General features: G+C 42.3%; 1 protein-coding gene across 4 annotated transcripts in view; it reads right to left on the reverse strand.

The window, feature by feature from the left end:
• Positions 1-1591: 1591 nt before the first annotated feature.
• The window catches only part of LOC125903984 (core histone macro-H2A.1), a 28404-nt gene continuing 15923 nt past the window's right edge, over positions 1592-14072 (reverse strand). For all 4 annotated transcript variants that reach the window (XM_049601229.1, XM_049601228.1, XM_049601231.1 and 1 more), the window contains 5 exons: positions 6291-6386; positions 5773-5872; positions 5599-5688; positions 3795-3969; positions 1592-1823 (listed from right to left, as the gene is read on the reverse strand). In XM_049601229.1, the coding sequence (XP_049457186.1) occupies positions 1658-1823; positions 3795-3969; positions 5599-5688; positions 5773-5872; positions 6291-6386 (627 nt within the window). In that variant the 3' untranslated portion in view covers positions 1592-1657. The remainder of the gene's footprint in view (positions 1824-3794; positions 3970-5598; positions 5689-5772; positions 5873-6290; positions 6387-14072) is intronic.

Consider the following 14072-nt stretch of genomic DNA (forward strand, 5'->3'; position numbering starts at 1 on the left):
ACTGGTGCAACAAGGCTCATTACCTGTAGCAGCTGACTGTGAAAAGGTCATCAGGGCTGCCTTCAGTTTTTCTGAGACTGACAAGCTGGTTTCAGCACTTAAATACTGAAGTCAAGTCTTAAAAAAAAACAACTTTGGATTCTCAGTTAGGACTGACATACTGACACTCTTCTTGTTAACAAATGCCATGCGCAGATCCAAAGTAACAATAAATGGAAGTATTAACAAGCATATTGTGTATATGTACAGCTTGATGTATCTTCTTCCTCTGTGCCGTAGAGCTCTATTATTGTTAAAAACACGTGATACACACTGTTGCAGCAGAAAGTTATAGCCATTTATCATAATATTATAAAACTAAAGATCTATGCATTCAATAGTAACCAATGTGCTTGGAGCTGAGAGCCACAGACAGAACAGGGGATCAGGGAGTGTTGAGGCACATTGTTGGTTTGAATCTGCATGATGGAATTTGTTGACTTTAATAACAGTAGAGAATTACAGCAGCCTTTGAGAGTTTCTCCTAACTTGACATGTTGGGTTTAGGGCTACTTTTAGCCTTAGGATGTTCTGTGCATATGGTTGCCAGCATTTTATTTTAAAATGCTCTTTCTCCAACCACTGTGTACTTGACATTCTACAGAGTGTTCATGCGAATTTGTTTATTTTACTGTGAGGAGACAGGAACTAGAATTACTGCCCCGTGGCTGTATGCCTCCATGCACCAGTCAAGTTTCTCTTACAGTTTAAATCCATCCATCTCTTTAAGAGAACATGGATGCTTCACACCCATTGTTTCAACAGCACAGAATATCTATACAATCAGCAGTTTCAAGGTGGGCACCAAAGATGGCCACAGTGACCTTAACCTTTGACCACTAAATTCTATCAGTTTATTCTTCAGTCCAAGTGGACATTTGACCTTTAACCAGCAAAATATTATCAGTTCATCATTGAGTCCAAGTGAATGTTTGTGCCAAATTTAAGGAGATTCCCTCAAGGTATTCTTGAGATATCATCTTCACAAGAATGAGACAGACAAGGTTACAATGACCTTGACCTTTGATTTATGACCATCAAGAACTACTCAGTTCATTGTTGAGTCCAAGTGGACATTTGTGCCAAATTTGAAGAAATTCCCCAGAGGCATTCTTGAGATATCATGTTCACAAGGATGGGACGGACAGACAACCTGAAAACATACTGTCTCCGGTTGTGGCTATCATTGGTGCGGAGGCATGAAAATGGTAAGTGTTGGAAGTCTGAACAGATCTCTGGTGTAAAACATCTGAAATTTTATTTCAAAGCTGAATGAGAACCACAGTTTTTAGTAAACTAACTGTATCAGAAACTACAGAGGCCAGGAAAACTGTTATATTTGTACATGGAATGTAAAAACATTATTGAAACAAGGAACCATAATGGCAAACTGTACTGATTTAAATTATCTAATCTTTAACAAATGCAATTTATTGAATGGACAGTGGAACATAAAAAGTGAACAGCACTCCACTCACACATATTGTTTTTTTCCTCTTTATCAAGACAGATTCCATATCACCCCACCCCCCCACCCCCACCACCACTGCCACATCACCTATCTACACCACCTGCAACAAACAACAGTTAAAAAAACAGACCCATAAAACAAGAATCCTCACTTGGCGTCCAGCTTGGCCATTTCCTGAAGGTATATTCCAATACTCTCACTGTCAAACAGAACAAAGTAAATGTTTTTCAGAGAGGAGCTGGTGGACGACACAAAATGGTTGGAGATGGCCTTGAGGATAAGCTGGGCAGCTGTTTGTTTTGGGAATCCATTCCTGTGAGAGAAATTCAGGATGTGAAATGAATTTCATGGCAACAGCAGTTAGAGTACAGACTAGTAAGGACTTATGAATATAAGCTGCAGCTAAAAGCAACACAACAAACGAGGGTGCTTTGAAATGTCATTGTAAATATATATAATCTGTGAAAACAAATCAAAATCCTCTGCCCACTCTACTGCCTCTTAGCGCTTCTAATTGCCTAACCGCACCTAAATGAATTCAACCAATCAGAGCTGAGGAGTCTCTAGCGCAGCTGTAGCTCACTGCCCATTAACTGTGGTCAAACTGTCAAACTAGGCAGCACTGATCAAATATGTATCAAAATACTGTTACTGCCTTTCCTATTTCTCAACTCAAATGTTTTCAGAGACATATCGCTCATATCTGTTTGGCTTAGGGCTGCGCAATAATAATAATATCACCATATTTTTAGGCTTTATCCTGATACACAATATGTATCACAATATTTTGGAATCTCCCTCAAAGTAATGCAGACTACTAAAACACAAAATCATTAAATTAACTGCAGTTTTACAATAAAGCAGCTACTGCCATAGAAAGGTTAAAAAAGTACTGTTTTCACACACATAGTATTTGCAAGTCGCAGTGGTGTGACGGTCACAAAATGCAACTAAATAGTGGCAGTCTGGAGCCCTGCAGACGAGAAAACACAACTTGCTTTCTATCGCTCATAAAATGATCTGGATGGTTGGAGGATTGTGTGACGTGTATCATGTTTGTGAGTCTTTCTTTTTTTGTGTGTGTCAGTAAGAGGGAGAGAGAGCCACAGGAGAGAGTGAGAGAACCAAAACGCTGAAGTGAGTCTCATGCCGCTGGCTTAAAAAAATGACATGACCATTTCGAAACAAATTTCCAACATTCATTATATACATAGGACATAGAGCAAGCCGTGATACATCGAATATATTGCCCAACCCTTGGTTTAACTCTAAAATAAGGATTGAAGGATTATCATGCCAAAACACTGCACAGCAGTTTATAATGACACAAGATTTTACAACTCTGTAATGCTGTCAAGGAAGTATTTATCTTTTGTCGTGACAATTAAGAAATAAATACTAAAAATATGGGGTTCTACCAAAAATGTGAACTTGCATGTCTGTGATTGGCAACCACAGTGTCTTGTTGGATGATGGTGTATTGTTTAACAGCAAAAGTAGAGCTTTGAGAGAGGGGGTGTCACTGCTGGAGATCTGTGGTGAGCTGTAAAGTTTAACCACTGAGAGGAGGAAGAGTGTTTTCAGTTCTCTAACAGGCTGCATCAGTGATGATTTTTAAAATGTATTTTGCTGCTTTAGTTAATAGCCATCACTCACCATTACTTCTTACAGTAAATCCACAGATAAATTCATGTCAATGAATGTTTTTATTAGAGAATTCTGGTGCTGGTTTATAAAGTCACACAGTGCCAAAGTGTGGAATGACAAGTTGGGACTCTGATTGCTCCTGTTTGCTCACATGCTGTGTTTGGCTGGATATTCATTTATTCATCAAAACTCTAAGGATAAATATAATAACTTTCCCTGGGCTGAGAGGGAAAACAGTTTAGACTGAGCTGATCTGTGAAGAATCTCCAAAACATGTTCTACATAAGAGATGTATGATACATTTATCACAGTGCTCTGCATGTTTTACCTTGTGCTGCTGGAGTGTTCACATTAATCTGACTCTGCTGTGTTGAAAGTAATAGGGAAGATCAATATTACCAGCAAAACTCTTTCTTTTCCTGCTGGGTGACTGAAACAAATGCACAGGCACTTTTAAGTTTAAAGGCATCTGACACTTGCATTAGCGAGCTATCATACAGACTGTGAACCTGGCGTTCATTCTCAGACTTCATGTCAGAGTATATAAGCTCTAGTGAAGTGCTCATCATCTCTGAAGTGATAAATACATTAGCACACCGAGAGTTTGATGCGAGTCCTGTGTCAGAGTAGAGCTCACCGTCCAGCTGGAAGTGAAGGGAAAGCCACAGACTTGAGCTTCTTCTCCTCTGCAGCTGAGAGGCAGTTCTTCACAGTCTTCTCTAGCTGGTCCTCACACTTGTCTGAACCCCACTGAGGGACGTTACAGTGGATGATGAAGCGGGCTGCCATCCCACTGGCCTGGCTAACTGCCACTGCAGGGTGAAAAGACCCAAACACTAAGTTTGACAATTTAACCCTAACACACATACCTTGGGTCTCAAGAGAGTGGGGTCCATATTACACCCTGTTCACTAAATTCATTTTAGGCCCCTTGTCAATGAATCAATTTTATTTATAAAGCCCAATATCACAAATCACAATTTGCCTCACAGGGCTTTAACTATTTGTTTGTAACTATTTGATGCTGTTACTAGTGTTGGAAGTGATTGTTTTTCTGATGTTTTCCTTCCAAAAGCTGATATGGTCTTAGAGACCCAAGGTACGTCAGATTGTTTTTCATTTTTCACGGTACTGTTTGTAGGTAGCTGGAACATTCTGTTCTCCTTTTGGGCCTTATTGTGTCTCACTGATGCTATAGATTAACCCTAACGTAAGAATGACTGAGTTTATGTGTTACTGCTTCCTGTCACAGTAACATGATGATGCAGCATTGATGTGTCAGGTTCACCTTGTCACTTTGATTATTAAGAAGCAGAACTGAAGCTGTGTTTCATAAACAAGGTGTCTCATAAGACCTAAGGTTGTAGTGATGTTTGGGTTTGTAACACAGGAAAATAATGGGCTTCATACTGCAACCACTTATATGAACAAATTGCTCTTAAGTAGCACATGCAAATGTTTAAGAGAACTTGTCTCTGTCACTAGTTATCTTGTACTCAGAATTTTAAGATTCGTTAAGATTAGAAACATAATCACTATTACCATGTCACTTAACAAAGAACACAAGTGATTGGGATAAAAGTACAGACTTAAAATGAACAAAAACAATAAAAGCTCAAATAAAGTGTAGTTTTTTTCTTCCTCCTGCCGGTTCTGGAGCTTCTTAAGATGCTCTAAGCCAGAGTGGGTGAAAACAAAAATATATTTTTTATTTTTCAAAGTAAAACACATGGAAAAGATGTGGAGTATATGTGTAATACTTTTACATCTAAATAACTGTTATCAAGCCACAATTCCTTTTATTTTGAAAGTCAACAACACAAGTTGAACCTTTGACCACCGTTGTTACATTCATCACCGACGTGGAGGACTCCAGCGATGAAACTTTGCAGCCTAAGGATGAGATGGCAGCTAACACTGAGACACAAGGAGGATCCTTTTGAGGTTTTATGGTGGTGGAAGGCGCATGCTAAAATGTTTCCTAACCTGATTGAATGTTTTCAGCATCCCAGCATCGAGCACAGCCAGTCAAAGAGACTTTTCCTCTGCTGGATTTGTAATTCAAGAACTGAAAACTCAGCTTAATGTGAGTGACTGTAGCCTGTGTGTGTGTTTTTTTTTCCTGGCAACTCAGGGAGGAACCAAACCCCAAAACCCAGATCTATGTGAAACCTACTGGTCATTCAAGGTTGAAAAAGACGAACAAATACAAGATTACCTGACATCTAAAGCACTCGTGGACAATAACACAGGGGTGGGTGAGCACATTTCTCTGCCTTCAAATTGTAGTGCAACAGCAGTTTGCTTTGAGGTCTGAAACAACTACTGCTGTATACAGTATAGCTTTCCATTACAAAACAACCTTAAACAGCATCTCAAACAACACAGCTGATACAGTTTTCCATGTATGAAATTTAGTCCCGAGACTGTTGAGCCTGTACCTGACGCCACCTCCAAAGGCCCTTGTGCTTTCCGCAGCTCCTTGACTCCCTCCAGGAACTCTCTACCTCCAGCTTTCTCCAGGGCGTTACCTGAAAACAAAACAGGAGCAAGTGAACAGAGGGAAGACTGAAAACTTGTTTTTAAGACATTAAGTACACAAAACATGTCCTCACCCACTCCATCTTTGAGGTCCATCTCTGCATTTGTTGGGTTAATTATCCCCTCCACTTTGATTGTTCCAATTTTGCTGATTTCACTCTCTGTTAGTGAAAGCTGTAGATTCACAAACACAATGTGAGGAAACAGATGCTGTAGTTTTCTTTATTAAGTCAAAGTGGACACTGTGAATTAGACTGACATGTTGTTTGGCCTTTTACCAAAAATCACAGTGAGTAGACACTGTTGTCACTCTTATGCTTACATATTTAAATAAATAAATAAATAAAAAGGGGGAGTTTTTCCTAAGGACAAAGGGATGTCATATGCTGAAAAGCCCTCTGAGGCAAATTGTGATTTGTGATATTGGGCTTTATAAATAAAATTGAATTTACAAAATTAACATTTACACTGGTTGTCACTTAGAAGAGCCTAACAATAATGGTTCTAATGGATCATTTTATCACATATCAGCAGCTTCAGTTCACAAATAATAGCACTGGTTTTCTGTGAGTCTAATATACGTATATATTACCTTTTGTCCAAGGAAAAGGCTCTTTGCAGACAGGATGGTGAATCCATCTCCAGGACCGTCTTCCACTGTGGAGTTTGGTACAGACTCGTCTGTGCTCTTTGCCAGATGGGAAGAATGGCACATTAAAACCATACTTTGATTATAACAGAGAGCACAGTTAAACAAAGTGAGCTGAGTATTGAAAGCTCAGTACTTGTTGATACTGAGTGTAACAGGGTCAATTATGCAGCAGCAATATGTGTAAAAGAAAATGTACATTAGTTATTGTGTTATAATTACACAAAGTCTGTGTAACCTTAAGTTCATTTTATTTATATTTATTTCAGTTAATACCTGACATGTTAGGCCTCCGAGTCAGTTATGTGGAACTTTAATTTGAGACTGTAACCCTACGTTTACTATACAGTGTGACACTGCCCTCTGTAACTAGTGTCTCCACGCCTTTTCCTCTTCCCTTTTGTTGTTGATCTCTGTGGGAGAGGTAAGTGGCCTTGCAGTCGGGAGAAATTTCTGTGTTTTAGCCTCTGTTATTTGCATTTACGGGCTAGCTTAAACTTGTTGTGAAGTGCTTACAATACACTACAACATATTTCTGTGTTATTTAATTTGTGTAGGGGCACATTTTATGGAAGACAACGTTACTGACCGGAGGATTTTGTATTTATGCTGCTTTTGTCAGGTATGCTATGTCCTATTTTAGTTTTGTATTATTTACAACGGCCCTTTTGTTGTTGATCTCCGTGGGAGACGGGCACGTTTTATGGAAGACAATGTTACTGACCGGAGGATTTTGTATTTATGCTGTTTTCGTCAGGCTGCTTCTGTCAGATTAAATGAAGACTGCCTCCAAAGATATCCACGTCTGAGTCTCTTCCTCAAACACACAACGCAGAGTCAGACACCACCGGTTACATGAATATCATGATGTGTCATGGATCAAAAAACAACTTCCAATGCTTTATCAGATTCTTGGCTTTCTCATGATTTCTTGAGTCTAAATGTTTTCAGCTCTTGTACAGATGCTGCTGATAAATTTAACACAGATGCACTGAGCAGTGGGGCATATTTTGTTGAATGAAATAAAGGTTAAAACACATTAAGTGTGAAAGTTCATTCTTGACTGTGAACATAGTTGTTTGACAAAATACTGAAGGTCCACTTACTACCCTTCTCTGGAGCTTTTAACCAAATCTTAAAGGATAACTTTGGTATTTTTCAACCTGGGCTCTATTTCCCCATGCGTATGTGTGCGTATGATTGATGGGTACAACTCGTTCTAAAACTGGTTCAGTATTGAGGGAGGCAGATGCCGCAAAACGAGCTAAAACGGTAACGGGGGCAAATGTGTCCCATATAAGTTTGCGCATTAAAAGTGCTTTTTTTTCGCCACTGACCGGTTCAGATCGCCAGTGCTATGTCTGTAAATAGCATACTGTAGCGACCCTGGGGCAGTGGTGAGTGTGGTATGAGTGGAGTCAGCTGTCAGTCAGTGTTGGAGCAGAGAGGGGGAGGGTTACCCCGCTGGGTATTGTAAGTGAGGATGTGTGTATGAAGTGTGTGTGTTATGCTAGAAGAGTCAGAGTTTGGGACGGAGTCTTTTACGTGCTACCCCCTGAGTTTTTGGAGTGCTCAAATAAACAGACCTTTTTCCTGAACGCAAGAACAGGATGTCGCGCAACACCCCGTACAGCTTTCATAGGCTGCCTTTGTAGGACGGCGAGATGCTGAAGTTGTGGCTAGTTGTGCTACAAATGGATGCTAACACTCCTGTCCAGACACTGCACCTTGCAGACCATCGGGTCTGCAGTGCTCACTTCTCCCAAGATGACTACTGCCAGCCGAAGAAGAGAAGACATCCAATCCCGAAACACCTCTTTCTCAAGAAAATGGCTGTCCCATGAGTAGAGAGAGCTACAGACACAGTGGAGCAAAGCTTGTGACATCACACAGCCCAGAGGTAAGGGAAAGGCTAGTATGCTATTTACAGAGATAACACTGGCGATCTGAACCGGTCAGTGGCGAAAAAAAAGCACTTTTAATGCGCAAACTTATACAGGATGCATTTGCCCCCGTTACCATTTTAGCTCGTTTTGCGGCTCCCGGCTGCATCCGCCTCCCTCAATACTGAGCCAATTTTAGAACGAGTTGTACCTATGAATCATATGCACACATACACGTGGGGAAATAGGGCCCAGGTTAAAAAATACCGAAGTTGTCCTTTAAGTGCACTCTCATTGTCAGTGTGTGCAGTTTTGACCTAAAAATGATGATAATCCAACACTTTTCTCACAATATGAGCCATTATTACACAAGTTATCCTTTAAGGTTTTCTAAAGCATGTTTAAGACAGAGTTCAGTTCCTTAACTCAAATTGAGGGTGGAGCTGCTTGACTGTTTCTACCTGTTCTGGTGAACTGAACAAATGGGGATGACAACGCACACATTTAAACCCTGTTTCCACCAAACACTTTCAGTATGTTACCTTTGAAATCAAAAGTAACCCTTGAGACAGGGTCCACCCAGCACTCCCTGTATTTCCTCATCATAGGTGACACAGGGAGAAGTTGAGGTTGCATGCTGACATTTTCTGAACCAAAATAGAACAGGCTGGAGTGAGAGTCTCTCTCCATGGGATATTTAAAAATAGCGAGTTTTTGTGTATTTAGTCCTTCTAAGGCAAGCGCAGTTCACATAATTTGGTCGAAATTAATATTTAAGTTAACGCTTGAAGATCCACTTATTACTACATCCAAGAGAGACAAAAAAATTTATGGAATGGTCAGAGTTGTGATACTGAAAATTTAAGGTGAGCTGATGGATTCCCATCATTAACTCATACACTGCATAACATTACAAGTAAACATTTCACCCTTAAGTTCAGAATCAGAATCGGGATCCAGTGTTGATAGTCCGGGTGTCAGAGACATGTCTCCCCAGCTTCACGTGCTGCCTCCTGTCAGACAGGAAGTCAGTGATCCACCTGCAGGTGGAGTCAGGCACACTCAGCTGGGAGAGCTTGTCCTGTAGCAGAGCCGGGATGACTGTATTGAAGGCAGAGCTGCAGTCCACAAACAGGATCCTGGTGTAGGTTCCTGGGGAGTCCAGATGCTGGAGAGTGAAGTGGAGGGTCATGTTGACAGCGTCGTCTACAGACCTGTTGGCTCTGTAGGCAAACTGCAGGGGGTCCAGGAGAGGGTCGGTGATGGCCTTGAGGTGTGACAGCACAAGACGCTCAAAGGACTTCATTACCACAGAGGTCAGGGCGATGGGTCTGTAGTCATTAAGTACTGTGGTCCTTGGCTTTTTGGGGACGGGAATGAAGGTGGAGGTCTTTAAGCAGGCTGGCACACACCAGAGACAGCAGGTCGGTGCAGTGCTGCAAGGTGGCCAGAGAGACAGAGTCTGTTCCAGCTGCTTTGCGGGGATTCTGCCTCTTAAGTTGCGGACACACCAAACCGACATCAGAGAACTAGCGGTGACGAAAGCCAACTGCTGCATCGTCTACGTCGCCTCACATCGCCCTGTGTCAGTTGCATTTGAACACACGACACAGACTACATCCGACGGCCAAGTGGCATATACGTTCTGCGCCTGCGTGAGAGAGAGAGTGAGAGTGGTACATCCTGACAGCCGAGGTATTACCTATCTGTGCAGCCGAGCACCGCAGCACCTCCACGGACTATTACATTCAGACGATCCTGGTGTTTCCTCCGCAGGCTCCACTTCACTCAGCTGCCAAATAAATCCGCTGCTTCTTCTCAAGCTGCCGATGCCGAAGGGCCGACGGTGCGGGACACACCGCAAAAACTAGGCCGACAGATGCTCACCGACGGCCCGACTTTGGTCGATGGCCGTCCGTTGGCTTGGTGTGTCAGTGCCTTTAAAGAGCCTGTTGACATCCCTCACCTGGATAGTGAGAGTAGTGGTGGTGGAGGAGGGGACCATTGGTGCAGGTAGTTGAGGGGGGTGGCAGGCCCCTGTTGAGGTGGGGGAGGTGATGCTGGTGGGTTGGAACTGGTGGTCGCGGGGGATGATGTCCGGACTGATCCACTGTCTTTCAAATCGACAGTAAAACTCATTCAGAATGTTGGCTAGGCGCAGGTCGTTGACAGAGTGGGGGGGTTTAGGTTTGTAGTTTGTAATCTGTCAGAGCCCCTTCCAGACAGAAGCAGAGTCATTGGCTGAGAACTGGTGTTGTAGTTTCTCAGCATACAGCCGTTTAGCTTCCCACACCGCCTTGCTAAACCTGTACTTTGACTCTTTAAACCTCTCCTTGTCCCCACTCCTGAATGCCTCTTCCTTCAGCTGCCTCAACTGCCTGAGTTTAGGACTAAACCAGGGTTTGTCATTGTTATACATCACAGTGGTGCGTGATGGTATACAGTAGTCCTCACAGAAGCTGATGTATGATGTCACAGCCTCTGTGTACTCATCTAAACTATTGGTGGCGGTCCTGAAAACATCCCAGTTAGTGGTGTCCAAACATGCCTGAAGATCCTCCACAGCATCATTGCTCCACTTCTTAGATGACCTCACAACAGGTTTACAGAGCTTTAATTTCTGCCTGCATGAGGGAATCAGGTGGACAGTGGCGTGGTCAAAGGGGCCCAGTGCAGTTTATAAAATTTCTGACCAGAGAGAAGAATATCCTGAATCAGTTACACAACTGTCAACAATGCCTATCACGCCGCACTGCACAAGCAAAGGTGAGGGCACCTTTGGCTAAAAAGCCCAATAAATCCACCGAAGGCTTCGAGAAAAGTGGAAAAAATTGAGAAAAGTGGGGGAAAAAAACAAAACAAAACAAAAAGTTGCTGGGAGTCAGCCCAGGGAATCAAGTTATTATTTTCTCAGTCTACAGCTGCTGCGAGAGGCAGCAAAACATCATTTCATTTTACAGTTATAGTTTACAAATGTATGTTCAACTTGCGACAGTATGAACAGTGGATACATAGGCTTAAAACCAGCCACAACTCAGCCCTGAGCAAGAGTGACCATGCTCTATTTCTAGCTCCACCTTTTAGTGCCAGATCTGTGTGCTAGGTGCCCCAACAGAGGGGTGATGGACGGTAATGACCGGTTCCACTGGAGCTGAACTGAACTGTACGAAACTGCTTAGTGGAAAAGGGGCTTTAGTGGGATCCTACACACTTTATCATCTCCACACACATGGTCAATCATTGCAAAAAGCGGGCATAATATTTGTACTGTCTGCCTTTTTGTTCTTTGTTTTTTTTTTTGGCATTTTCTCCTTTACTGGACAGTTGACAATAAAGAGGCAAACGGGAGAGAGGGGGCAGGGAGAGGGAGGTGTGACATGGAGCAAAGGTCCCTGGCTGGACTCAAAGCGGTTATGTGGCATGTGCTGTAACTATTCAGCTACCAGGGTGTTCAGATGGACTGTCTTCTTGGGACAGTTAAATAAATTATCAGATGCAGCCGGCTCACCACAAGGCTGTGTGCTGAGCCCAACTCTGTACTCACTGTACACCCACGACTGCACACCTGCTCACTCCACAAATACTATTATCAAATTTGCGGATGACACGACAGCAGTGGGACTAATATCAGGAGAAGATGAGTCTGCATATCGGGATGAGATCCAGCGGCTAGTGAGGTGGTGCTCAGCCAATAACCTAACACTAAACACAAAAAAAACTAAAGAACTCATAATTGATTTCAGGAATCGCAGCAGGGAACATCTTCCACTATTCATAGGGGATGAATGTGTGGAAAGGGTTCAGAACTTCAGATTTCTTGGCATCCACATCTCCAATAACCTCACCTGGTCTGTCAATACCACGGCTGCGGTGAAAAGGGCTCAACAACGTCTGCATTTCCTGAGGCTTCTGAGAAGGGACGGTCTGAATACACAGCTGCCGGTGGTATTCTACCGTTCTGCCATTGAAAGCATACTGGTGTACTGCATCACAGTCTGGCACGCTGGCTGTTCTGCAATGGACAAGAAGGCTCTGCAGATGGTAATAAAAACTGCCCAAAAAATAATCGGCTGATGACATCGCCAGTAGCCGCTATCTCAGCAGAGCCTCAACCATCATCACAGACTGTACGCATCCTGGTCACCATCTGTTCCACCTTCTGCCCTCTAGGAGGCACTACACTGTTCCACCTTCTGCCCTCTAGGAGGCGCTACAGATCACTCAAAATCCGGACTACCAGATTCAATCACAGCTTTTTTCCGACAGCGATATGCACCCTGAACGGACTCAATAACACACACCACACACCACTAATGCTCCTTCTGTGCAATACAAATAATTGACTCTTCTTCTCCATGTGCAATATTCTTGTTTTATTGATTGATTTTATCTATTTATTTATTTATCTATGTATGTATGATCTGAAATGAGATATGTGAATCTGGCACCTAACAGAGCAGCACTTTTAAATTTCGTTGTATTGTTCTCAATATAATGACAATAAAGGCACTTTGACTTTGACTTGACTGTCTATTCCACTGTTAAAGAGATGGTTTCATTTCAGTCATTACAAACTGCTCTGATGAGTTTCAAAACTGAATGTAAATACGCCAAAAACACCTAATTGTCTTCTCAAACATTTAAGTAGCTTTATGATTTTAGCACATTTACATTCAATGGTAAATTCATTAAAAGGATGCCCTGTCAGGCAGCTGTGGCTCAAAGGTAGAGCAGATCGTCCACCAATCAAAAGATCAGCGGTTCGATCCCCGGCTCCTCCAGTCTGAACCCCAAATTGCTCCCGATGATGCTTCCATCTGTGTGTGAGTGTGTTAAAAACTGAGTAGCAGGTGGCACCTTGTACGGTAGCCTCCGCCACCAGTGCATGAATGTGTGTGTGGATGGGTGAATGTGACTCATAGTGTAAAAAGCGCTTTGAGTGGTCGGATGACTAGAAAGACGCTATACATATGCAGGTCCATTTACTATTCATACAAGAATTTGGGTCTATGGATAAACAAGCTTTTATTTTAAGTTGGAGTAAAGTAAAATCTGAGATTTACACCTCAACACATTATACGTATTAGAAAACACTTGTTGAAAACATGTGAAAAGACTATACAGTACTGAACTGTGAAGTTCAACTGTTTTTCACCATTTCTGTATCCAGGAATTTTTGGGCGGCGCTAAAAGCTTACTTGATGACACAATGGAGCAACCCTCACCATAAGCCCCACCCTTACACTATATGAGAGCAAGAGCTGTTCAGTTTTTTGTTGTTTGAAAAAAGAAATACTAATTAACATTCAGTTGCAAACTGAGAAGAACGAGGTTGATTTCAGGCAGGTCAGTGTCCTCTGGCTCTGAATTTGATTCTGGCTCTGGTGGTGCAAACATGGCTGTACAAGTCCAATAAAGCTGCTAGATGGAGCATCCACTGTAGTGTGACTATTTAAAAGAGGCTGCAGTTGCACGAGTGGATGTGGCTTTAGCACATTCAGCGGACACGCTCCCAGCATCTCAGAATAGAGAATACTGTCTATTATGTCACAATATTGAAACATAATTTTTTAATCATTCAAATTTGGCTGGGTGCTTATTAACACATTTTTCTGTGGTGTGACAAACTCATTACACATTTATTTTTACTTCATCAGGACTTTAAAGGTTCAGTGTGTCAGACTTAGGGGTATTTAATGGCTTCAAGCTGGACACACTATGCGTCGTTTGGGCCCAAAGGGTTAAAGAGGACCTGCTCCCTATGTAGATACAAACAGCTATTTCTAAGACAACAAAGGCACAGCGATTTTTATTTTCAGGTGATTATACACTAAAGAAAACA

This window comes from Epinephelus fuscoguttatus, linkage group LG16 (genome assembly GCF_011397635.1).
Source record: "Epinephelus fuscoguttatus linkage group LG16, E.fuscoguttatus.final_Chr_v1".
NCBI classification, from domain to species: Eukaryota; Metazoa; Chordata; class Actinopteri; order Perciformes; family Serranidae; genus Epinephelus; species Epinephelus fuscoguttatus.